Source organism: Dama dama, chromosome 23 (genome assembly GCF_033118175.1).
Source record: "Dama dama isolate Ldn47 chromosome 23, ASM3311817v1, whole genome shotgun sequence".
NCBI classification, from domain to species: Eukaryota; Metazoa; Chordata; class Mammalia; order Artiodactyla; family Cervidae; genus Dama; species Dama dama.
In genome coordinates, this window is record NC_083703.1 from 39,028,653 (window position 1) to 39,052,156 (window position 23,504).

Here is a 23,504-nt window from a genome sequence, read left to right on the forward strand (position 1 = left end):
AGGATGTGGGACATGGCACAGCCTGTGATGCCTTGTCAGGAATATTTATGGATATTATTATCCAGCAGAAGCAGACAGCAAAAAAATGGCAGAGTTGACTCTTCTCTGGAACATTAGGTCAGTACAGAATAAACTAGCCGAACATCAGTAATCTAATGAGCTTCAGTAACAAGTTGGCCCTAAAATTGAAAATTATGAAGATGAACATTTGAAATATGGCTTTAGTTTGACCTCTGTGATAATGTTTCTTGCCTAAGTAGTGTGCCATCATTGATAAAATGTTAGTATAGTGTACATATTCTTTAGTCCCTAAGTCGTATCTGACTCTTTTGCAATGCCATAGACTGTAGTCTACCCAGCTTCTCTCTCCATGGGATTTCCCTGGCAAAAACACTGGAGTGGGTTGCCATTTCCTTCTCCTGGGGATCTTCCTAGCCCAGGGATGGAACCTGCATCTCCTGCATTGGCAGGTGGATTCTTTATCATTGAACCACCAGGGAAGCCCAGAGTATACAGTTGACTTTGAATACACACAAATATTTGAAATAGAAATCTGTGTTCAGAGAATTTTCTTTTTTATGGGTGGGGTGCATCATTCAAAAAGATTTGGAGGTCATTGGCTTATAATGCAACATTAGTAATAAACTGGGAAATAATAGAAGTTTGCTGACTTGAAGCTTAACTTTTAAGCTGTATTTTTTATGTATATTTCTCTTTTCTGCAGTTAGTAGAGAAATCATTTATTTTCTATGACATAAATGTTTTTGCATTCTGTATTGTGTTACCCAGTTTGCTGATTTCCAAGAAAAGCAAGTATTTCCTTTCTGAGAACTAACAGAGCTAAGCTGGATTCTCTGGAGAGGAAAGCTCTGTTGTTACAGATGGACAGACTCATAGACATTTTCAGGTGTCTCACTCGTGGTAACACAGATGAACATGAGGCCTGAAAATCCTGTGTCACGGTTGTTCACTTCACAACTCATTCATTCCAGATGTAAAATCAGAATGGGCAGCTATGATCATCATACTGAGTTGATATAAGCTCTTTCAGGTTTCAGTACCTATGGCCTTTGCCAAAGAAATTACAAGTGCAGTGTTTTAAGTTTTCCTGTGGATACTCAAACGTGCTTCATGGCACCTGCCTGGTTCTGAGTTTCTTTTCCCTTTTGTTGCCTTCCCAGTTGGAGGAGAGCAGATAAGCGCCATTGGACGGGGCATCTGCGTGTTGCTGGGTATCTCCTTGGAAGATACGCAGAAGGAACTGGAGCACATGTAAGAGGCATCTTATCTTACATTCCGCATCACTGCTGTCCTCGTGGGACACGCGCTGGTTGTCCAGCTAGCTGGCTAGCTCTTTATATAATATATACACACAGGCATATACATGTATGTATATATAGGCACTTCCCTGGTGGTTCGGTGGCTGAGACTCCTTGCTTTCCATGCAGGGGGCCCCAGGTTCAATCCCTGGTCAGGGAACTAGATCTCACATGCTGCAGCTGAAGATCTTGCATGCCAAAAAGAAGACTGAAGATCCTGTGTGCTACTACTAAGACCCAGTGAAGCCAAATAAATAAATAACAGAACTTAAAAAAAAGATACACCACACACACAAAACACTTCTGTAGTGTTTTGCTCCTGTAAAGTGAACCTCTGTCACTTTCATCTGTGTCCCTTTTGATTCAGTGTGGCCACCTCTGTGTCACGGACGAGGAGGGCGGGGAAGAGCCGTCACCTGGCGGGTGCTGTCAGTCCCTGCGTGCTCTTGTGGCCTGGAGCCGTTCTCCTAAGGCAAACACTGAGCCTCTTTTCACATGAATAGTTTATGTTTCCAGTTTGAGCTGCACTGTCTGGGCCCTGTTACACATGGTCAGAAAGGCTAATTGTTCACTGGACACATGAGGATCTTCAGGTCAGTGAGGTTACGTTACCTGCTGACTGTCGTGCACGTGAACGTAGCACAGAGCCTGACTGCAGACTAGAACCTGGGCCGCCCGACCTGGAAGCCGGTGCTCTCTCTTCTAAGGTGGGAGCTTTGTCACTGTTGTTGCCTGACTGGCCCGTCCTCACATTGCCTCTCCCCAGCACTGCCTGGCACACTTTCTTCCAAAGCTTGGATCTGTTTTCTCTCTGCCCTTTGGTGCCCAGAGCAAAGGTGCAGCAGTGCCCAGTAGTCCCTTTTGTGTTAGGTTGAAAACCAGACTTGGAACCGAATTCCCGCTAAGGTGTTGCTGACTGGCAAGGGCCATTCAGTACCACTTCACGAATGTCGGTGTTTCCATAGCTGTCCCTTAGATACACAGGAGGCTGGGGGTGGTGTAGTGGTTCAAAGCTGGGGCCCAGGTCTGAGTCTCTTTGTGTCTCTGACAAAATGGAGAGCTAGTATGTAACTTGGTGGTTCAGAGAGAGGACTCAACAGAAGGTGGACCTCGGCCATGGAGAAGGGGCCATGGACATGTCCCCTGCAGAGGGTGCCTACAAAAGTGGCGAGTGAGTATTTGTAGAGGCTCTGAACACATCTTCAGCATCGTCACACACGTGGGTTCAGAGGGTGGAATTGCAGCTTTCGTGGAGGTAGTTGTTTGTCATTTGTCTCAAGTCTGACCTTATAAATGTTAGCCAGTCCTCTTCCTTGCTGAGGTCGGTGTCCTTTGTCATCCCCACATACAGGGAAAGCCCCTGTGGCTGTAAGGAGCCTGTGACATGGTTGTCAAGATGTCTCTCCCCAGATCTTCCTGCATTTCTGCACTGACCATGAGTTTTCTCCAGGGTATTTGCCGAATTATTTAAAAGGGTCATCATTTACCCCCATGTAAAGATTGAATTCTGTAGAAAATAAAACTGAGCTCATGTTTTGACATAACCCCAGCTTGAAGGAGCAGGTGGTAAAGAAAGGGCTTGTCATCTCAGCTCCGGTTCCCACTGGAAGCTGCTGTGAATTAGAGGGGCTGATAAAAGAAAATAAAGGACTGCTACTACCCCATTACTGAAGGGCTCAGATGGTAAAGAGTTTGCCCCCAATGCGGGAGGCCCAGGTTCGATTCTTGGGTGGGGAAGATCCCCTGGAGAAGGAAATGGCAACCCACTCCAGTATTCTTGCCTGGGAAAGCCCATGGACAGAGGAGCCTGGTGGGCTACAGTCTGTGGGGTCCTGAAGAGTCTGACACGACTTAGTGACCAGCACTTTCACTTTTTACGGAGGCGCAGGGAGGAAAGGAACTTGCCCAAGGTCATCCCTCCTGTAGGCGATGGAGCCAGCACAGTGTCCCCCGTCTGCAGAGCACTGGTGACATTTTAGGGGCATGGGTGTGTCTGGGGTCTTGCGGTTCTCTCGGTAGGTCTCACCTGGGTTTTTCCCCCAGGGTCCGGAAGATCTTAAACCTGCGTGTATTTGAGGATGAAAGTGGGAAACACTGGTCGAAGAGCGTGATGGACAAGCAGTACGAGGTGCTGTGCGTCAGCCAGTTCACCCTGCAGTGTGTCCTCAAGGGGAACAAGCCCGACTTCCACCTGGCCATGCCTGCAGAGCAGGCTGAGTCCTTCTACAAGGGCTTCCTGGAGCAGCTGCGCAAGGCCTACAGGCCGGAGCTCATCAAAGGTAGGTGGGGTCCCCCAGGGGGAGGGGACCAGCAGCCTGCAGATAGAATATTTCCTTTCCAGAAAGTTCGCTGTTTATGCTTATTCTTTTTTTATTTGTTTTAATTGGGATATAATTGCTTTACAATGTTTTGTTAGTTTCTGCTGCACAACAACAGTGAATCAGCTACATGTGTGTACCTATGTGGGCTTCCCAGGTGGTTCAGTGGGTAAAGAACCTACCTGCCAGTGCAGGAGACATCAGAGATGCAGGTTCGATCCCTGGGTGGGGAGGATCCTCTGGAGGAGGAAATGAAAACCCACTCCTGTATTCTTGACTAGAGAATCCAATGGACAGAGGAGCCTGGTGGGCTACAGTCCATGGGATCGCACAGTTGGACCTGACTGAAGCGACTTAGCACGTACACATACAGATATCCCGGCCCTCTTCGACCTCCCTCACACCCTACCCCCATCCCACCCATCTAGATCATCACAGAGCACTGAGCTGAGCTCCCTTGTGCTGTATAATAGTTTGTTATTTTGTTAACACTACATCAGAGCCGCTGCCCCTGCCGCTGCCCTGTGTGTCCTCTGAAGGCCACGTGGCACCGTTCACCCTTCTCCATGCTTCTGTCCACGATGGAAGTGGGTCTCAGCCCAGCAGTGCACAGGATGCAGGGTGTTTTGTTTTGGTTGTTTACCCTGCCTGACAAAAGAGAAATACAACTGCCGTCCACAGAGGGGAGTCACATGTCCTTTTAAATTTCTAGGAGCCATGTTAAAGAAAGGAAAAAGAAACAAGCAAAACTAATGGTACAACTATTTCACGTAGCGCAGGACACCCCCAGGCTTCTGATTTGACCCCGCAGTCAGTGTAAAGAGTTCCTGATGAGAGTTCTCCCCTCCTGCCTTGTCCTGAAGCTTTCCTGCTCCCTGGGCACCTCGATCCAGGCCCACCCGTTTCCAGGGCCCAGTGGCCGCGTGTGGCTCTCTGCTCTCATGTGGACAGTGTAGACCTAACTGCTGGTCGTGGGAGATGCCAGCCAATCTTCACCAACCAAGAGGGAGCCTAGAAAATGCCTGAGAAGAGTGGGCCTGGTTTGTAGGAGAACTGTGAATCCAACATTATGAATTTTCTTCTGAGGGCCATTCACCTCTAGTCTGTTTTCATGTTTCAGGGGACGAGTTGCATTTAGACCATCCTTGTGTGCCTTTTGCAGAGAAGGCAATGGCAACCCACTCCAGTACTCTTGCCTGGAAAATCCCATGGACGGAGGAGCCTGGTAGGCTGCCATCTATGGGGTCGCTATGAGTTGGACACGACTGAGCGACTTCACTTTCACTTTTCACTTTCATGCCCTGGAGAAGGAAATGGCAACCCACTCCAGTGTTCTTGCCTGGAGAATCCCAGGGACAGGGGAGCCTGGTGGGCTGCCATCTATGGGGTCACACAGAGTCGGACACGACTGAAGTGACTTAGCAGCAGCAGCAGTGTGCCTTTTGCTTCAGTTTCTGGGAAAGTGTATTTAGCCTCCTTTTGTGATGAACCTCAGGGTGAGACCGTAGGATGACCACTTCTGTGTCTGATCAACCACAACTGTGTCTGCTGCTGCTGTCAGCTTCCTGTAGACATTTAGTTGTTGTTAACAGTTAATTCTGTAGTTGTTCCTGTTCTTTAACTTTCTCTCTCTGGGTTAAACAAACCCAGGTCCCTTTTTTATTGGACCTGTTTTCAACCATAAGTGATAAAAGTCATGACCTGACTCTGGAGTTCTGTAGCAGAACCCCACATCAAGGGCTGTCAGCTCTTCAGATTGGTCGTGTTCAGAGGAGTTTTGTCCCAGCTCCTCACTGGTATTTCTGTTAATTTAAATTTTCCTCTTATGTGAAGTGTCCATTTGCCAAAAGGACAAATGGGTTCCATGTGATCAGGACCTCCCACCTTAAGTCAAGTCTGGCCCTTTACTTGGGTGCTGGTAGAGAAGAAATACATGTACCTAGTCTGGGAACATCCCAGTTTAGAATTCCAGGGACAAGTCTGGTCGTGAACGTCCGCTGGGGTCCTCTGTCCGTCACAGCTTTGCTACAAACAAGGTTCTTCCCCCAATTAGCAGTTCAGTGCTTTGAATAATGATGTTTCTTTGCTGAGCCAGGGATTAACTGCTGCCAGCATTGTGTCCTCTGCCTGCCATGTAGAATCATCCCATTTCTGAGTAACCTCAGATGTGTTTGAGGCTGCACCAAGGTCCTTAGAAGGATAAGCACCAGGAATATCACAGAAGCATGAGAGAGAGCCCTTTCTGTGGTACATGAGTGATGGTTGTCAGGGAACGCTCGGGTGAAAACAAGGCCACTTTCACCTAAGCCCTTCAACACGAGTGTTCCATGTACCTTTAAGTGCTTTGTGTTCCTAAAAACAGCTCTTACTTTTTGAAAAGATGTGTATTTTGTCCAGGTCATTATGTGAGGTGCCTGAAGCAGTGTACTGTAAACACTATAATTTTATAATGGATCAGAATTTAAGCTCATGGGATATGAAACATCAGATCATTTTGATGAAAAGCCAGCATGGATGATGCCAGGGATTTTAATTAGAATTTATTTTCAGTTCCTTTGGGCTTTCAGAGGCCCTACGGTGATCTCCCAGGCCTCGCTTGCTCTTCTTTAGTGGAACAAAGTGCAGGGAGCATGTTTTACACACTCACTGTCGTTGGGTTCATTTTGAGATTCTGGCTTTCACCTCCAACGTGGAAGGTCCTCTGTGAGCTGAAGGAACATGAACTGCTGAATGCATTTTCTTTCTTGAAAGATTTTCAGGGTCTCTTCAGTGACTTTAAGACAATGTAGTTTAATTCAAAAATTAAAAAATTTAACCCTGACCCCAAGAAATTAAAAAAAGAAATTTCTAAAAAAAAAAAAATTTCCAGTTCTTTTGAGATGTAATTGATCTATAACACTCTGTTAGGTTTAGCCACTTGACATATGTATGTAGTGTGAAATGACCACAACAAGTTTACATCCATCACCTCCCAGGTTACATGTCTACATCCTTAAGAGCTAAGTGCCCAAAGCATACCAACTTCTTCTAAGTTGCCTAATATCCTTTCCCCACATAAAATAACCTGCCCTTCTAACCCTCCTGGCTTCATGTCACATGGTCTCAGGTTCCCAGAACATCAGGAAACACAATGCTTTTGCCCCTCGCTCCTTCACTCTTTGTTCACAAGATGAGTGTACTGCTCTGATTTCCTCTTACTACTGTGCCTTGATGGTTTGGATGTGTCCTCCTCCTCCCTGCTTTTGTGCCAGTTGGAAGCTGCTGCTGCCTCTGTTTCTGGGAAAGATCTTCCAGAGCCTAGCTCAGGCCTCTCTTTAAGCGCTGTGTTTGGTCCAGTATCTCATCTTTAGCTTTTAGGTGTGATTGTGCCTAAAAGCTGTTTTAAGCTAATGGGTCAATAGACTTGTTTACAATGTGATATTTTCTACTAAGTCCAGTATTTTCAAGTAAAAACAAGCAAAAAAAAGACTATCTTCATCACAATTTTGCAGGTCAGGAATCTTGGAAGGGCTTGGCCAGGCACTTGTCCCAGACCCACATCAGCCTGAAGGATTTCCTGGCTCAGACGATAAAGACTCCTCCTGCAATGCAGGAGACCCGGGTTCGATCCCTGGGTTGGGAAGATCCCTTGGAGGAGGGCATGACAACCCAGTCAAGTATTCTTGCCTGGAGAATTCCCATGGATAGGGGAGCTGGGCGGGCTGCAGTCCACGGGGTCACAAAGAGTCGGACACGACTGGGCAGCTAACACAGGGGCTGCCCTGCCTTCACCCTGCCCTGAAACCCGTGGCAGGGTCAGTGCTGCCAGGTGGCGGCTGCAGTGTTGGCTGGGCCTGGGGACCTGCTTCTGGGCCGGCCTCTGTGCATCTTGTTTCTGTGCCCTGCCTCATCTGATTCCCCAGGGCGCCCCATGTTGCTTGGCTTCTCCCAGCCCAGCCGTCTTGGAGTAGCTGGGTTTCTACAATGGTGCCTGGCTTCCCCGACCAGAAGGGGACGCTTCAGGGAGCAGGAAGTGGAAGCGCCAGCCCCACAGACAGGCCTGGAAAGTGGCCTGTGTCATGCCTCACGTGCTGTTGGTCAGGGCAGTTACTCAGCCGCCCAGATTCTGGGGGAAGAGTAGAGACCTGCCTGCAGTGGAAGAAACGTCAGAGTTTGTGATTATCTTTTGTCTTCGGCAGTTCACACCTCTGCTGTTCTCAGAGGGTTTTTCTCATCCTCTGCCTTCCCTTCAAATACTTGCTTTAGGGGGAGAAACCCAGTGCAGAAATCCTTAGTCCTCCCCTCTCGCAGAACGAGCCTGAGGCTGAGGGCACTTCATGGACACCCCCAACCTGAGTGGGCTTCAGGATGCTGAGTTCCCATGTGGCCCCCTGCAACCCCACCCCACCCTCCACCCAGGACCTCCATCCTTCAAATGAACGCTGAAAGTACCACTTAGCGGGTGTCCTTAACCATTCTGAGTTGAGTTCTGAGCATGTGTTGCTTTTATAGTTAGGAAACAAAAATAAATGTGATACTAGAATGGAACGGTTGAAAAGAGGGATCTCCACTCTCCAGCATCTTGTTCCCACTGTCAGCTGTTTTGTGCTCAGTCCAGGAAAGCTCTTACCTGTCAGCTTTGTTCAGCAAATCAGAAGCCTCCACGGGATTAAAAAGAGCTACCTGTATATTCCATGCAGGTCTGATCCGTGGTGGGCAGCAGAGAGCTAGAGGAATGTGGAAGGTTGTTTAAGGAGTGCAGGAGACTTCTGACTGCCTTCTACCCCCCACCCCGACCCCTATTCCCTCTGGGCATGTCCTAGCCCCAACAGGTTCATCTTGCAGAGAAAGTGCCCAAAGGAGGAAGACCACGTCAAGTCTTTCCTTCATGGTTAATTTTTTATGTGTTTGCTTAATTTTCTTCTCTTTTTACTATTAATACTTAAAACATTTTCACCACATGAGTGAACTTTCAGTGGAAGCCTGTGTTACATACTTTGGCCAGTGCTACGATGCTAGAGGCATTACTGTTCATGTAAATCTAGGAATTCTTGATGGGGGAATCACATCTTTGTTGAGATCTGAATCTGTAGACCCCAAGTCCATGAAGTTTTTTAAACTCTTCCTGCTTCCCCTGCTGAAAGATTCAAACTTTTCTTTTCATGCTGAGTCATTTCCTATCTTTGGATGGTGACAAGGGTGAAAGGAGTTTCTTTCCACCTATACCTGTGTCTTATTGTTTAAAAATTGCCTTTAGGGACTTCCCTGGTGGTCAAGTGGCTAAGACTCTGTGCTCCCAGTGCAGGGGGCCCGAGTTCGATCCCAGCTCAGGAACTAGATCTTATGTGCCGCCACTGAGAGTTCATATGTCGCTACTAAAGATCTTGCATGATGCAAGGAAGATCAAAGATCCTGCGTGCTGTAACTAAGACTTGGTGCAGCCAAATGAATGCATACATACACACATAGATATATAAAAAAAGAGTGACCAGCTTTCCTGCATGCTGATTTGCTGGGCTCTGGGCCAGTGCCCTGCCTGTATTCACATGCACGCTCCTTGTGGTGGCTGGTCATCCTGAAAGACACCAGGCCACAGAGAGGCAGGGCGTGGCTTCCTGGTGGAGGTGGGCAGGCTGTCAGGCATTGACATCATTAGCATGGACATCAGCCTTTGTGGGTACATGGAGTGCTGTGGTTTAGGGCCGGTAAGGGCCCTTGGACCCTATGGGATTGGCCCCGATGGGGAGTGTTCCTGCTGGAAACATGTGGGACTTATATTTCAGAGCAACCTGATTATATCACCACTGGAGCCCAGATGTAGTTCTGTAGATAAGTTCCTGCCTTTTGACATTATTATTATTTTTTAACTGTTTTTACTTTTCCTAACCATTGTAATTTTTCTTGGGGGCTTTACTCTGTGAGCTGGACTGGGGAAAAAAAATATATATATTACCATTTTAAGACTTCTTGAAACATGTCTTTGGATTTATTGTCCGTACAAATGGAAAGGCACACAATAGTTCTGTTCTTAACTGAAGAAAAACAGGCAAAAAAAAAAAATAAATTTCTTGCTACTTAGAATGATAAACGGGGTGAAGCTTATGCTGTATATCCTGGCAACAGAAATTCAAGGTTGGAAATAATTCCTTTCCTCCTGAGCCTGCCTTCAGCTTCCCTGAGGAGAGCAGCGGCTGAAAGTTGCTCCTAATTGTAGCCATAATTTTTAGCCTGCAATTAAACACATGATTTCCTCCCTAGCTGATGTCTTTTTAGCTTTCCTGACAGGGGTAACACAAAAGCTCTGTGGATCTGAACGGCCACTTTAATCTAAGCGGAGGCCACAGGAAGCCACTGTCATCCGCGCACGACTGGTTGCCCAGCGGGAACTAGATCCATGTTGCCTCTAAAAATGGCGAGCAGCTTGGCTTCTCTTAGTCGCCCGTGCCACTGCCCAAGCCTGTTCTGCCGGGACCTTCCATGAGGTCACGGATCATTGGAGGGGCCCCTTGCTGCTGTGGCAGGTCTGGTGTCTGGGGGCCCCAGGGCCGAGCCACTCTGGAGCGGGGAGCCCCAAGGGGCTCCTGGGCCACCCTTCTCCTTGGCCTGACCCCCAGAGGTTGTCCATCCTGTGAAGGGTGCTCCCTGTGAAGCAGGCTCCTCCCCAGGGGACTGTGGGGACCACTGGAGTGAAGAACTGAGCAGGTGTCCCTCCTCCACATCTTGAGAGCCTGTCTGAGCTGCAGTGCACTGTGACCCCCAGGGATGGGCAGGCAGTCGTGGCCCCTCAGACCGTGATGCAGAGAGCAGACCCTGACTTTGCACACAGGGGCATTCCCCTGCTCCTCGAACTTGTATTTCAACCTCGGTCCTTTTGCTGGTCTCCCTGTGTTGCAGGAGGGACACAGAGGCCTCAGAGCTGGCTGGGGCCCTGAATCCTGTGGCCCTTCTAGTCCTGTGCCCTGCGGAGCCACCCCCAGGGAGCCCCTCTCACCAGGGACCTCTCACCCTTCTCTGGCCTCCAGAGTCAGGATTCTCAAGGTCAAACAGTGCTGCATCATTAGCACCCTGTGCCCATCTGTCCCCCCACGAGACCTCAGGTCGTAAACACTGGGCTGTCTGCCCCAAAGTGGAATTCCAGAGTTGTGGTGTTGGTTCATGTTGAACTTTGCCAAATTCTTTGCCCTCCAAAGTGTTCATACACTTCATGTCCTCATGGCTTCACAGTCCTGTTAACCCATGATTTCCCTGGTCTACCCCCTTGCTGGGGCTGCAGGGCACGCAGGGCCCCTCTGCTGTGTGTGGTCTTGTGTTTCCCTTATTATGGGGTTGGCTGGTCCTGCTCCCAGATTTCCGATTGCACTGATTGCAGAGAGCTTTAACCCGAGGTCTCCACCTCTCGTGACGGCTGCCATTGCTCTTACAGATGGCAAGTTCGGCGCCTACATGCAAGTTCACATTCAGAACGATGGGCCTGTGACCATAGAACTGGAATCTCCAGCCCCTGGTGCTGCTGCCTCCGACCCGAAGCAGGTAAGCCCAGAATCGGGCTGGTCAGATTCCTGGGAGCCAGGGACACCTTCTGGCTTTGACTTAGTTCCTGGAGCTTGTCTCAGTCTGGGGTGGAGACAACCCTTCATTGCAGGAACCTAGGGTTTTGTTTCCCTGCATCCGTTCCCAAGAACACACCTATTGCCCTGCCTCTCCTCTGTGCTGTGGCCTGGCCACTGCCTGACTCAGAATCCATGGCACTGCCCAGTCCCTCCTCTGGGCTGCTCCGGGGTGAGGTGCTGTGGTGCCTGGTGGCCACTGGGAGGCAGCAGCGGAGCATCATAGCTCGCCTTGTCCACGGCTCCAGTGCCCAAGTGTGGAATGCTTGTGGAGTGCATTTATCCCAGGTGTGGTTACATGTGCTGCCGGAGGTTCTTTCTGAATCCTAAAGCAATGTCTGACCTGGATTTGCTGCCAACTCTGCCAGCCTTCAGAAAAAATTTAATTCAAACAGAAAAAGGAAATCTGTGCTAGCCCTTGTGTGCTGTGGGCTTCTGGTAGGTGCTTAGCGCTTCTAAAGACTGTGATTAATGCAGCCACTTAGTGACCTTTGAGAGGCAGGCGGGCAGGAGGCGTGAGAGCTCAGGAGGCAGTTCCATCTTCCTCCCCCGCTTCTAGGATGCCATGAAGGGAAGGCTGCAGGGGCTGGGGGGAGCATTCTCTAAACCTGAAGCTCTGTGCCCTGTTCAGAGTCACAATTTCTAAGGGGAACAGAGCCTTTCTTTCTCGTTACTGATTTTCGGTGGGCAGGTATGCTTGGTACCTGCTAGCCTTAATCCAAGCTGCTGGTTCTCAGCCTCTGACATGCAGCAGAGTAACTTGAGAAATCAACATTCCCACTGCCTGGCTGCACCCAGACCAATGACATGGATTCTCCGGGGTGGGGTCAGAGGAGGTTCTGGTCTGCAGCCACGACTGGAACCACGAGTGTGAGCTGCAGAGGGAAGGACCCGCGTGCTGGCCTATGCCTCGATGGGGTCTGTTACCTCGGACATCCAAGGGCTGGCCAGATCACCTGCAGACAAGATACCAGACTCCTTGCTCAAAAAGCAGGAAAAAGTGCCTGTAAAGTTACTACAAAGGTCCAAGTATGGATGTGAGAGTTGGACCATAAGGAAAGCTGAGCGCCAAAGAACTGATGCTTTTGAACTATGGTGTTGGAGAAGATTCTTGAGAGTCCCTTGGACTGAAACGCGATCCAGCCAGTCCATCCTAAAGGAAATCAGTCCTGAATGTTCATTGGAAGAACTGATACTGAACTGAAGCTCCAATATTTTGGCCACCTGATGTGAAGAACCGACTCATTGGAAAAGACCCTGATGCAAGGAAAGATTGAAGGCAAGAGAAGGGGATGACAGAGGGTGAGGTGGTTGGATGGCATCACGACTCAGTGGACATGAGTTTGAGTAAGCTCCGGGAGTTGGTGATGGACAGGGAAGCCTGGCATGCTGCAGTCCATGGGATTGCAAAGATTCGGACATGACTGAGCGACTGACCTGAACTGAAAGTTACTATAGTGTAAAGCTTTTTACTTTCATCCATGGTCTTTGGACTTATTGTGCTTTTTATTTGCTATTTAATATCATTCTGCTACTGCTGCTGCTGCTAAGTCGCTTCAGTCGTGTCCGACTCTGTGCGACCCCATAGACGGCAGCCCACCAGGCTCCACTGTGCCTGGGATTCTCCAGGCAAGAACACTGGAGTGGGTTGCCATTTCCCTCTCCAAATCAAAGACAAATTAAAAATTTATATTATTGACATGAATTTATTATTTCTCTGTATACTGTCCAAACCATTAAAAAAAATATTTTGTCGAAGTATAGTTGATTTACAAGTATAGTTAATTTCTGCTGTACCGCATAGTGATTCAACTTTACATGTATATATTGTTTTCCATTCTCTTTTCCATTATGGTTTGTCATAGGATATTGAGTATAGTTCCTGTGCTATACAGTAGGACCTTGTTGTTTATTCATTCTGTATATAATAGTTTGCATCTGCTGACCCCAAACTCCTCCTCCATCCCTCCTCCACTTCCCTCTCCCTTGGCAACCACAAGTCTGTTCTCAGTGTCTGTGAATCTGTTTCGTAGGTAAGTTCATTTGCGCCATGTTTTAGATTCCACATATAAGGGATATTATATGGTATTTGTCTTTCTCTCTCTGACTTACTTCACTTAGTATGATAATCTCCAGGTTCATTCTTGTTGCTGCAGATGACATGATTTCATTCTTTTTTATAGCTGAGTAATACTCCATTGTATATATATATATGTACCAGTTCTTCTTTATCCATTCCTCTGTCAGTGGACATGTAGGTTGCTTCCAGGTCTTGGCTATTGTGAATATTCAGTGCTGCTGTGAGCATTGGGGTGAATGTATCTTTTTGAATTACAGTTTTCTCCAGATGCATGCCCCAGAGTAAGGCTGCTGGATCATGTGGTAACTCTGTTTTTCGTTTTCTGAGGCACCTTCCCACTATTCTCCATAGTGGCTGTACCGACTTATATTCCTAAGAACAGTGTAGGAGGATTCCCTACTCTGCACACCCTCTCCAGCATTTATTGTTGGAGATTTTTTGAGATGGCTATCCTGATTGGTGTGAGGTGATAGCTCACTGGACTTTACATTTCTCTAATAATTAGCAATGCTGAGCGTCTTTTCATCTGTCTGTTGTCTCATGGAGCATGCTTGGCCTTCCTAGATATAAAATGTAATATTACAATGTCACAGTAATGAAAACAGATGGTGCTGGCTGAGCAAGAGAGAAACCGATCACTGAGGAGATGAGTGGCCTGAAAGGGAGCCTGATTGTTGATGAGAAGTTTGGTTTGTAATAAAGATGGTGTTTCAGATCAGGTCAAGAAGTAGGTTCTCATCAAAGGTGTTATGAGAACTGGCTGGTTAGTTTTAAAAATTGAACACAGTGGAGATCTGTGAACTTATGTGGAAAACACAGCAGCTGTGCTGTTTATATGAAACAAACACATCTCCAAAGAATACATGGCAATGTGATTCCAGGTTTATAATCCTAAGACTGTCGGTTGGTATGTAACTCATTTATCTGTCTCCCGCTCTGTGGATCTGCTGTCTCTAATACATTCTGGTACAGAGAAGATTTATCTGTTTTTAAAAAATTGAGGGACTTCTCTGCTGGTCCAGGGGTTAAGAATCCACTTTGTGATGCAGGGGACATGGGATTGATCCCTGGTCGGGGAACCAGGATCCCACATGACATGGAACAAGTGCCTGCTAAGTTGCTTCAGTTGTGTCCAGTTCTTTGAGACCCTGTGAACCGTAGCCCTCCAGACTCCTCTCTCCATGGGTTCTCCAGGCAAGAATAGTGGAGTGGGTTGCCATGCCCTCCTCCAGGGGATCTTCCTGACAGGGATTAAACCCACGTCTCTTGTGTCTCCTGCATTGGCACATTCTTCACCACCTGGGAAGATCTGTTTAACTTATAAGGGGCTTCTAATAATGTGAGAGGTAATCTGCTCAATAGCCAAATAGTCTGTTTACAAGTTGGCAGACCTGGATTCATAAACTTTTAATGTGCCTTCTCACTGTGCCTAGTAGCTCTGCTCTTCTTTCTAGATGTTTCTTTTGTTTTTTCTTTAAAGGAAGTGTTGAACTATATATAAAATAAGACAACTAATGAGAACCTGCTGTGTAGCACAGGGTACTCTACTCAATACTCTGTAACGGCCTAGATGGGAAAAGAATCTAAAAAAAGAAAGAATGGGTATATGTGTATGTATAACTGATTCACTTTGATGTACACTTGAAAGTAACACAACTTGGTAAATCAACTATATACCGATAAAAATAGGAAAAAAAAGAAGTGTTGAGAATGTTGTTTTTCTTTTTTTTTGGAAATGTATACTCTAAAAGTAAACCTCACTTTAAAAAAATGAATTATTCCACCTGAAGGAGGATTATAGTACGTAGCAGATTATCATTGTTAATAGAAACACAGTTGAGAACTAACAGTTTCTGAGCTTTGTATCCATGCTTGTGACCCTGAAACACCACAAGACAGGGGAAGCTCGATTCTCTCCTTGACTGACTTGTTCAAGGTCATGGGACGTGGCTACTAAGTAAGCTGGCTTCCAACAGAAGACAGTCTTTCAGGTCATCCAGTCTCAGGTTTCTTCTGACAGAACTTCCTTAACTCCCATCTTTCTGATCTATAACTTGATCTGTTCAAAGAAATGAAGCCTCAGCACCTCTCAGATCAGTGTGTGGAACTTGGTCCTCCAGGAGTCAGCTGATCTAGAAATGGGTTCGTGTCCTTGCCATTGACCTTCAGTTCACTTGTAGTTGCACTGAGGTTTACAGGTCTGTGTGTCCCTGTTTTCCCTGAACGTTGGATGGTGTTGACCAGAACCCCTTGGTACAGGCTTGCAAAGCCATCCTTCAGGGCTTACTCATCCTGTTGTATTTCTCCAGATTCTGGGGATCACTGGCCTGTTCCCAGAGCCTGTGTGTGTCACAGTTAGAAACATGGTCTGTGTTTGACAGGTGGGAAACAATTTTGTTGAGTAAAAGGTTAGATTCATAAGGGAGACATATGGAAATAAAACTGTCTTACAATGTAAACCTCCTTTTTTGACCATTAATTGATATTAACAGTGTCTTTTTGTTAAGGTTACATTATCTATTTATCTATTTTATTGATAGAGGTATAATTGATATATGATGTTAGTTTCAGGTATACAACATAGCAATTCGACATTTAAATACGTTACTGAATGATCACCGTGATAATTCTAGTAACCATCTGTCACCAAACAAAATTACAGTATTATTGACTATATTCCTTACTCTGTATGTTATGTTCCTGTGACTTAGTTATTTTATAACTGGGAATTTGTTCCTTAGTCTTCTTCACTTCCTTTTCCCACCTCCCTCCCTTTCTGGCAACTACCAGTTTGTTCTCTGTATCTATGGATCTGTTTCTGTTTTGCTTTGTTTGTTTTTTAGATTCCACATATAAGTTAAATTATGTGGTATTTGTCTTTCTCTGCCTGACTTATTTCACTTAGCATGATAACATCTAGATCCATTCATGTTGTTGCAAATGGCAAGATTTCATTCTTTTTTTATGGCTGATTAATATCCCATTGTGTATTTATAACCACATCGTCTTTATTCATTCATATATTGATGGGCACTTGGGTTGCTTCCATATCTTGCCTATTGTTAATGATGCTGCAGTGAACATAGAGGTGCACATATTTCTTTCAATTAGTGTTTTGTTTTCTTTGGGTATATATCCTGAAGTGAAATTGCTGGATCTTATGGTAGTTCTGTTAATTTTTTGAGACATCTCCAAACTATTTTCCATAGTGACTACACCGATTTACATCCCCACCAACAGTGCACGAGGGCTCCCTTTTTTGGCCACACTTACATGGTCAGTTCATCTCTGACAAAGGAAGCAGGACTATAAAGTGGGAAATGTCTCTTGAATAAATGACATTAGGAAGACTGGACAGCTACATGTAAAAGAATGAAACTAGCCCATTTTCTTATACCACATACAAAAATAAACTCAAATGGGTTAAAGACTTAATCATAAACCATAAAAGTAGAAGAAAATAGGCAGAATATACATTGACATTGATCTTAAGCAATATATTTTTGGATCTGTCTCCTCAGGCAAGGGCAACAAAAGCAAAAATAAGCAAATTGGGCTGTATTAAACTAGAAAGCTTTTGCATGGTGAAGGAAACTGTCAGCAAAATGAAAAGGCCACCTGCTGAACAGGAGAAGAATTTGCCAATGACATATCTGATAAGGGGTTAATATCCAGATTCTATACAGAAATTATGCAACTCAGTATCTGTGAAACAGTTGATTAAAAAGTGGGCAGAGGACCTAAACTGACACTTCTCCAAAGAAGGTATCCAGATGGCCAATAGACATATTAAAAGATGCTCCACACCGCTAGTCATCAGGGAAATGCAAATCATAACCACAATGAGACATCACCTCACACCTGTCAGAATGGCTGTTATCAAAAAGCAGATAACTAGCTTTGGCACATTACTAGTTTAAAAGCTTCATTACTAGTTTAATTATGAGTTGGGATATGAATAAATGTTTATGAACCATACTTCCATATTTTGACTTGATTTGTAATTTAAAGTTATTTCAAAGCATGTTTTTGGTTATTAATTTGTTTCACTATATTTTGATATTCCACTTAAAGTTAACTTCAGTAACAACAGAACAGGAACTGAATCTTATGGTCTACAGCATAGTCTAGAAAATGTGGACGCATTGGGAATGCTTCCTTTTCAATATTTTGTTTTTTCAAGCCAGGTCATGCACTGTCAAGTTAATCTCGATCCAGACTGCTTTCATCAGCATTGACTTGACATGAGTACTTTAGTGAACTAATGAGTTAATTGCAGCCCATTCCAACCACTGATACAAATGCTTGAGAAGTTGCTTATCTGCCTGGGTTAGTGATCTTGCCTCTTTCAATGAGCATAGTCATTTCTGTTTATTGCAAAGGTTAGTCACTTTTAATTATGGCAATTTTTCTGAAATTTACATTTTAAAAATTTTATACCATAGAAAACTTTGAGCTCACATAAATAGGATAGTGTGACAAATCCCCATGTACTCGGCATCTTGCATCAGTGGCTATCACCCGTCACGGAGAACTCACACCTTATGGGTGTCCCCGTGCGTGGCCAGCTGTGGGCAGTGCTGATTGAAGGTCCAGCTGGAGAGCCTTGTGGGCAGAGCACACATCTGGGGGGAGAGGGTGGGGACCACAGAGAACAGGTCACTGAGTGGCTGTATTCTTTCCTTGTTTGAAGGGCGTTTAATTAAAAATTTTTTTTTCCCCTAACAAAAATGGGCGGTGTGTTAGTATACATGTGCATATGTAAATTTTTTCCTGCTTGTGTGAGTGTTTCTGTAGGATGATGGAGGAAACATGTACATATGAGAGCAGCTTGCATGCTTTCATCCTCCCCATGAACATATCATAACTTGCTACATTTTAGAACTTCCTTGCTCTTTTCTTTGAAGTTGTAGGTTAATTACTCTCTGAATGGAAGTATCTTTATTGGGACTGTCATAAGAAATGCCAGGGACTTTCAGGGTGGTCCAGTGGCTACGACTCCATGCTCTCCATGCAGGGGGCCCAGGTTCGATTTCTGGTCAGAGAACTAGATCCCAAATGCTGCAACTAAAGAGCCTGCATACGGTAACTAAGACCCAGCCAAATAAATAAATAAAAGAAATGCTGTCTGCCACAGGAGACACTCAGAAGTCTCTGTAGCGTCACACAATAAAAGTTACTAGCACCAAAGCACAGCCTAGGTTGGTAGGGGTCTACTCTGTTTGCTGACTCAGGGACCCAGGCTCCCCCAGCTTATAACACCGGCCGCCTGGGTAGGAGGGGAGAGGGATAGGGACCCCTTATCAGCAGTCGCTGGTCACTTCTGCTCATGTGTCTCTTGGGACCACTCACTTCATGGGCGTGCGCTCGAATGTTGGGTGAGCACCATAACTGTGCCCATCCTCTAGCCCTCAAGGAAGGGGGCTTTGTATATTTGACCACCCTTAAGCTCCAGTTCTATGTTTGCCTGTCCAAACACTTAAAGTCTTCACCACCAACCCCTCCACTTAAGGGAAAGGAGGTTTGAAATCAAGCCTAGACTCTCCTTGTGTCAAAGGTCCCTCCTTAACTTTAGCCCTTCAAGCTGGGTCCTATGTAAAGAGATATAAACAAAAAAATTTTTTAATTGAGGTATAGTTGACTTATAGTGTCGTTTTGATTTCTGCTATACAGCAGAACCTTGTTGTCCATCAATTCTGTATATAATAGTTTACATCAGCTAATCCCAAACTCTCACTCCATCCCTCCCTTACCCCTCTCTCCCTTGGCAGCCATAAGTCTATTCTCTGTGTCTAGGACGCTGTTTTGTAGATAAGTTAGTTTGTGTCCTATTTTAGATTCCACATATAAATGATATATTTGTCTTTCTTTGTCTGGCTTACTTCACTTGGTATGATCATCTCTAGGTCCTTCCATATTGCTGCAAATGGCATTATTTCATTCTTTTTTTATGGCTGAGGAGTATTCCATTGCTATTTATACTAAATTTCTTATAATGAAATGCTTGTCGTGCTTTATGTCTTTTTCCACCTGTATGCAATGACATCTCAGATTAGATAGGAATAGAGGTCCAATTGTACCCCCTCCCCCTTTTTTGGTTCTTCTTGTTGTTCCCTCACTAAGTCATGTCCAACTCTTTGTGACCCCATGGACTGCAGCACACCAGGTTTCCCTGTCCTTCACTATCTTGCAGAGTTTGCTCAAACTCATGTCCTTTGGGTCAGTGATGCCATCCAACCATCTCATCCTCTGTTGCCCCCTTCTCCTCCTGCCTTCAGTCTTTCCCAGCATCAAGGTCTTTCCAATGAGTTGGCTCTTTGCATCAGGTGGACAAAATATTGGAGCTTCAGCTTCAGCATCAGTCCTTCCAATGAATATTCAGGTTTGATTTTCTTTAGGATTGACTCGTTTGATCGCCTTCCAAGGGACTCTCAAAAGTCTTCCCCAGGACTGCAGTTCAAAAGCATCAGTTCTTTGGTGCTCAGCCTTCTTTATGGTCCAACTCTCACATCTGTACAGTAATGCATCCAACTACTAGAAAAACCATGGCTTTGACTAGACGGACCTTTGTCAGCAAATTGATGTCTCTGCTTTTTAATATGCTGTCTAGGTTGGTCATGGCTTTTCTTCCAAGGAGCAAGCGCCTTATTTTTTTTCTGAAAAGTATTGTATTTCATTTTATTTTTCCATTTATTTTTATTAGTTGGAGGCTAATTACTTTACAATATTGTAGTGGTTTTTGCCATACATTGACATGAATCAGCCATGGATTTACATGTGTTCCCCATCCTGATCCCCCCTCCCACTTCCCTCCCCATCCCATCCCTCTGGATCATCCCATTGCACCAGCCCTGAGCACTTGTCTCATGCATCCAACCTGGGCTGGTGATCTGTTTCACACTTGATAATATACATGTTTCAATGCTGTTCTCTCAGATCATCCTACCCTTGCCTTCTCCCACAGAGTCCAAAAGTCTGCTCCATACATCTGTGTCTCTTTTTCTGTCTTGCATATAGGGTTATCGTTAACCATCTTTTTAAGTTCCATATATATGCATTAGTATACTGTATTGGTGTTTATCTTTCTGGCTTACTTCACTCTGTATAATGGGCTTCAGTTTCATCCATCTCATTAGAACTGATTCAAATGAATTCTTTTTAACGGCTGAGTAATATTCCATTGTGTATACATACCACAGCTTTCTTTCTTTTTTTTTTTTTTTTTTATTATTTTTATTTTTTTTTCCAGTGGGTTTTGTCATACATTGATATGAATCAGCCATGGATTTACATGTATTCCCAATCCCGATTCCCCCCTCCCACCTCCCTCTCCACCCGATTCCTCTGGGTCTTCCCAGTGCACCAGGCCGGAGCACTTGTCTCGTGCATCCCACCTGGGCTGGTGATCTGTTTCACCATAGATAGCATACATGCTGTTCTTTTGAAATATCCCACCCTCACATTCTCCCACAAAGTTCAAAAGTCTGTTCTGTATTTCTGTGTCTCTTTTTCTGTTCTGCATATAGGGTTATCGTTATCACCTTTCTAAATTCCATATACATGTGTCAGTATGCTGTAATGTTCTTTATCTTTCTGGCTTACTTCACTCTGTATAATGGGCTCCAGCTTCATCCATCTCATTAGGACTGGTTCAAATGAATTCTTTTTAATGGCTGAATAATATTCCATGGTGTATATGTACCACAGCTTCCTTATCCATTTGTCTGCTGATGGGCATCTAGGTTGCTTCCATGTCCTGGCTATTATAAACAGTGCTGCGATGAACATTGGGGTGCACGTGTCTCTTTCAGATCTGGTTTCCTCAGTGTGTATGCCCAGAAGTGGGATTGCTGGGTCATATGGCAGTTCTATTTCCAGTTTTTTAAGAAATCTCCACACTGTTTTCCATAGCGGCTGTACTAGTTTGCATTCCCACCAACAGTGTAAGAGGGTTCCCTTTTCTCCACACCCTCTCCAGCATTTATTGCTTGTAGGCTTTTGGATAGCAGCCATCCTGACTGGCGTGTAATGGTACCTCATTGTGGTTTTGATTTGCGTTTCTCTAATAATGAGTGATGTTGAGCATCTTTTCATGTGTTTGTTAGCCATCTGTATGTCTTCTTTGGAGAAATGTCTGTTTAGTTCTTTGGCCCATTTTTTGATTGGGTCATTTATTTTTCTGGAATTGAGCTGCAGGAGTTGCTTGTATATTTTTGAGATTAATCCTTTGTTTCTTCGTTTGCTATTATTTTTTTCCATTCTGAAGGCTGTCTTTTCACTTTGCTTATAGTTTGCTTTGTAGTGCAAAAGCTTTTAAGTTTCATTAGGTCCCATTTGTTTAGTTTTGCTTTTATTTCCAATATTCTGGGAGGTGGGTCATAGAGGATCTTGCTGTGATTTATGTCGGAGAGTGTTTTGCCTATGTTCTCCTCTAGGAGTTTTATAGTTTCTGGTCTTACATTTAGATCTTTAATCCATTTTGAGTTTTTTTTTTGTGTATAGTGTTAGAAAGTGTTCTAGTTTCATTCTTTTACAAGTGGTTGACCAGTTTTTCCAGCACCACTTGTTAAAGAGATTGTCTTTTTTCCAATGTATATCCTCGCCTCCTTTGTCGAAGATAAGGTGTCCATAGGTGTGTGGATTTATCTCTGGGCTTTCTATTTTGTTCCATTAATCTATATTTCTGTCTTTGTACCAGTACCATACTGTGCAAGCGTCTTTTAATTTCATGGTTGCAGTCACTATTGGGGTGATTTTGGAGCCCCAAGAAAATAAAATCTAGACAGCGCTTCCATTTTTTCCTATCTATTTGCCATGAAGTGATGGGACCAGATGCCATGATATTAGTTTTTTGAATGTTGAGTTTTAAGGCAACTTTTTCACTCTCCTCTTTCACCCTCATCAAGAAGCTCTTTAGTTCCTCTTCACTTTCTGCCATTAGAGTGGTATCATCTGCATATCTGAGATTGTTGATATTTCTCCGAGCAGTCTTGATTCCAGCCTGCGCTTCATGCCCTTTTTTGGTTCTACTTTCCCTTTAAACAGATGTAAAACAACTGTCTGGTCACTACTCTCTTGTCACGTGGCTGAACTGATGCAGCTGCTCCAGATAGTACACTGTGGCTCAGGGAGGCTAAATTACTGATAAATTAACTTTCTTTTTATGGCTCATACTTCAAAGTCATTTTTATTGCTTTCTGTATGTGCCGGGAATGGGGAATAAAGGTCCAGGGCTAGGGGGAGGGCCTTGGTAGGAACGATGTGTCTCTGGCTTTGCCCAGTGGCCTGGTCCTCCCAGTTCCCTGGCCCTTTGTCATCCTGCTTGAGTCAGAAGGACAGTGCTAACCCCTCTGAGAAGTGGCTTTTCCTTTGACAGGGTCTAAATAGGGCTGGCGTCCCGAAGACGTCTTGTTTTCATGATCCAGTTTGGGAGAAAAGTTTCCCAAAAAGTGTTTGACAGCAATTGACTAAGTACCTTGAACTATGCTCCTTTCAAAATGGATTGTGCATGTAATTCAGCAAATCAAAATATTTATTTTTTTAAAAAACATTTCAGAACAGCATTGCTTCTGTGATCCGAGCTCATTTTCTGTTTGTTCTTTTCCAATTAAAATACTTTACTGTGAGTTATTTAAGACAAATAAGAGGAGTAAGACAGGAGACACTGGTACATCCACTTCCCAGCATAAGAAAGCATTCTCCTTACTTGGAGATTCTTGCAGACGTTCCAGTGAAGAGGGGGGACTGGCCATCTTAAAGCCCCTTGTGCCAGCGTCTTCTGATTGAGTATGGATATCTGGGCCAGCTACCTGCTGCTTCTCCTACTGCCCCCTGAAGGGGAAATCCAGGCCAGCTCGAGTCTGCAGTGATGCAGTACCGGGGAGCAGACTCAGAAAATGACTTCTTGCAATTTCTCTGTAGATGAATTTTAGTATTTAACAGAAGGTTTACATGGGCTTCCCAGGTGGTGTTTGTGGTAAAGAACTCGCCTGTCAATGCAGGAGACTTAAGATACTCGGGTTCAGTCCCTGGGTTGGGAAGATCCCCTGGAGAAGGGCATGGCAACCCACTCCAGTATTCTTGTCTGGAGACTCCCATGGAGAGAGGAACCTGGTGGGCTACGCTCTATGGGGTAGCAAAGAGTTGGACATGAGTGAAGTGACTTGGCGTGCATGCACGTGAGGTTTACATGGTGATCTTC

General features: G+C 45.1%; 1 protein-coding gene across 1 annotated transcript in view; it reads left to right on the forward strand.

The window, feature by feature from the left end:
- DTD1 (D-aminoacyl-tRNA deacylase 1) overlaps positions 1-23,504 on the forward strand; it is a 101,578-nt gene that overhangs the window by 3,703 nt on the left and 74,371 nt on the right. Inside the window, exons 2-4 of the mRNA XM_061126426.1 lie at positions 1,182-1,272; positions 3,363-3,598; positions 11,040-11,146. Of these exons, the coding sequence (XP_060982409.1) occupies positions 1,182-1,272; positions 3,363-3,598; positions 11,040-11,146 (434 nt within the window). The remainder of the gene's footprint in view (positions 1-1,181; positions 1,273-3,362; positions 3,599-11,039; positions 11,147-23,504) is intronic.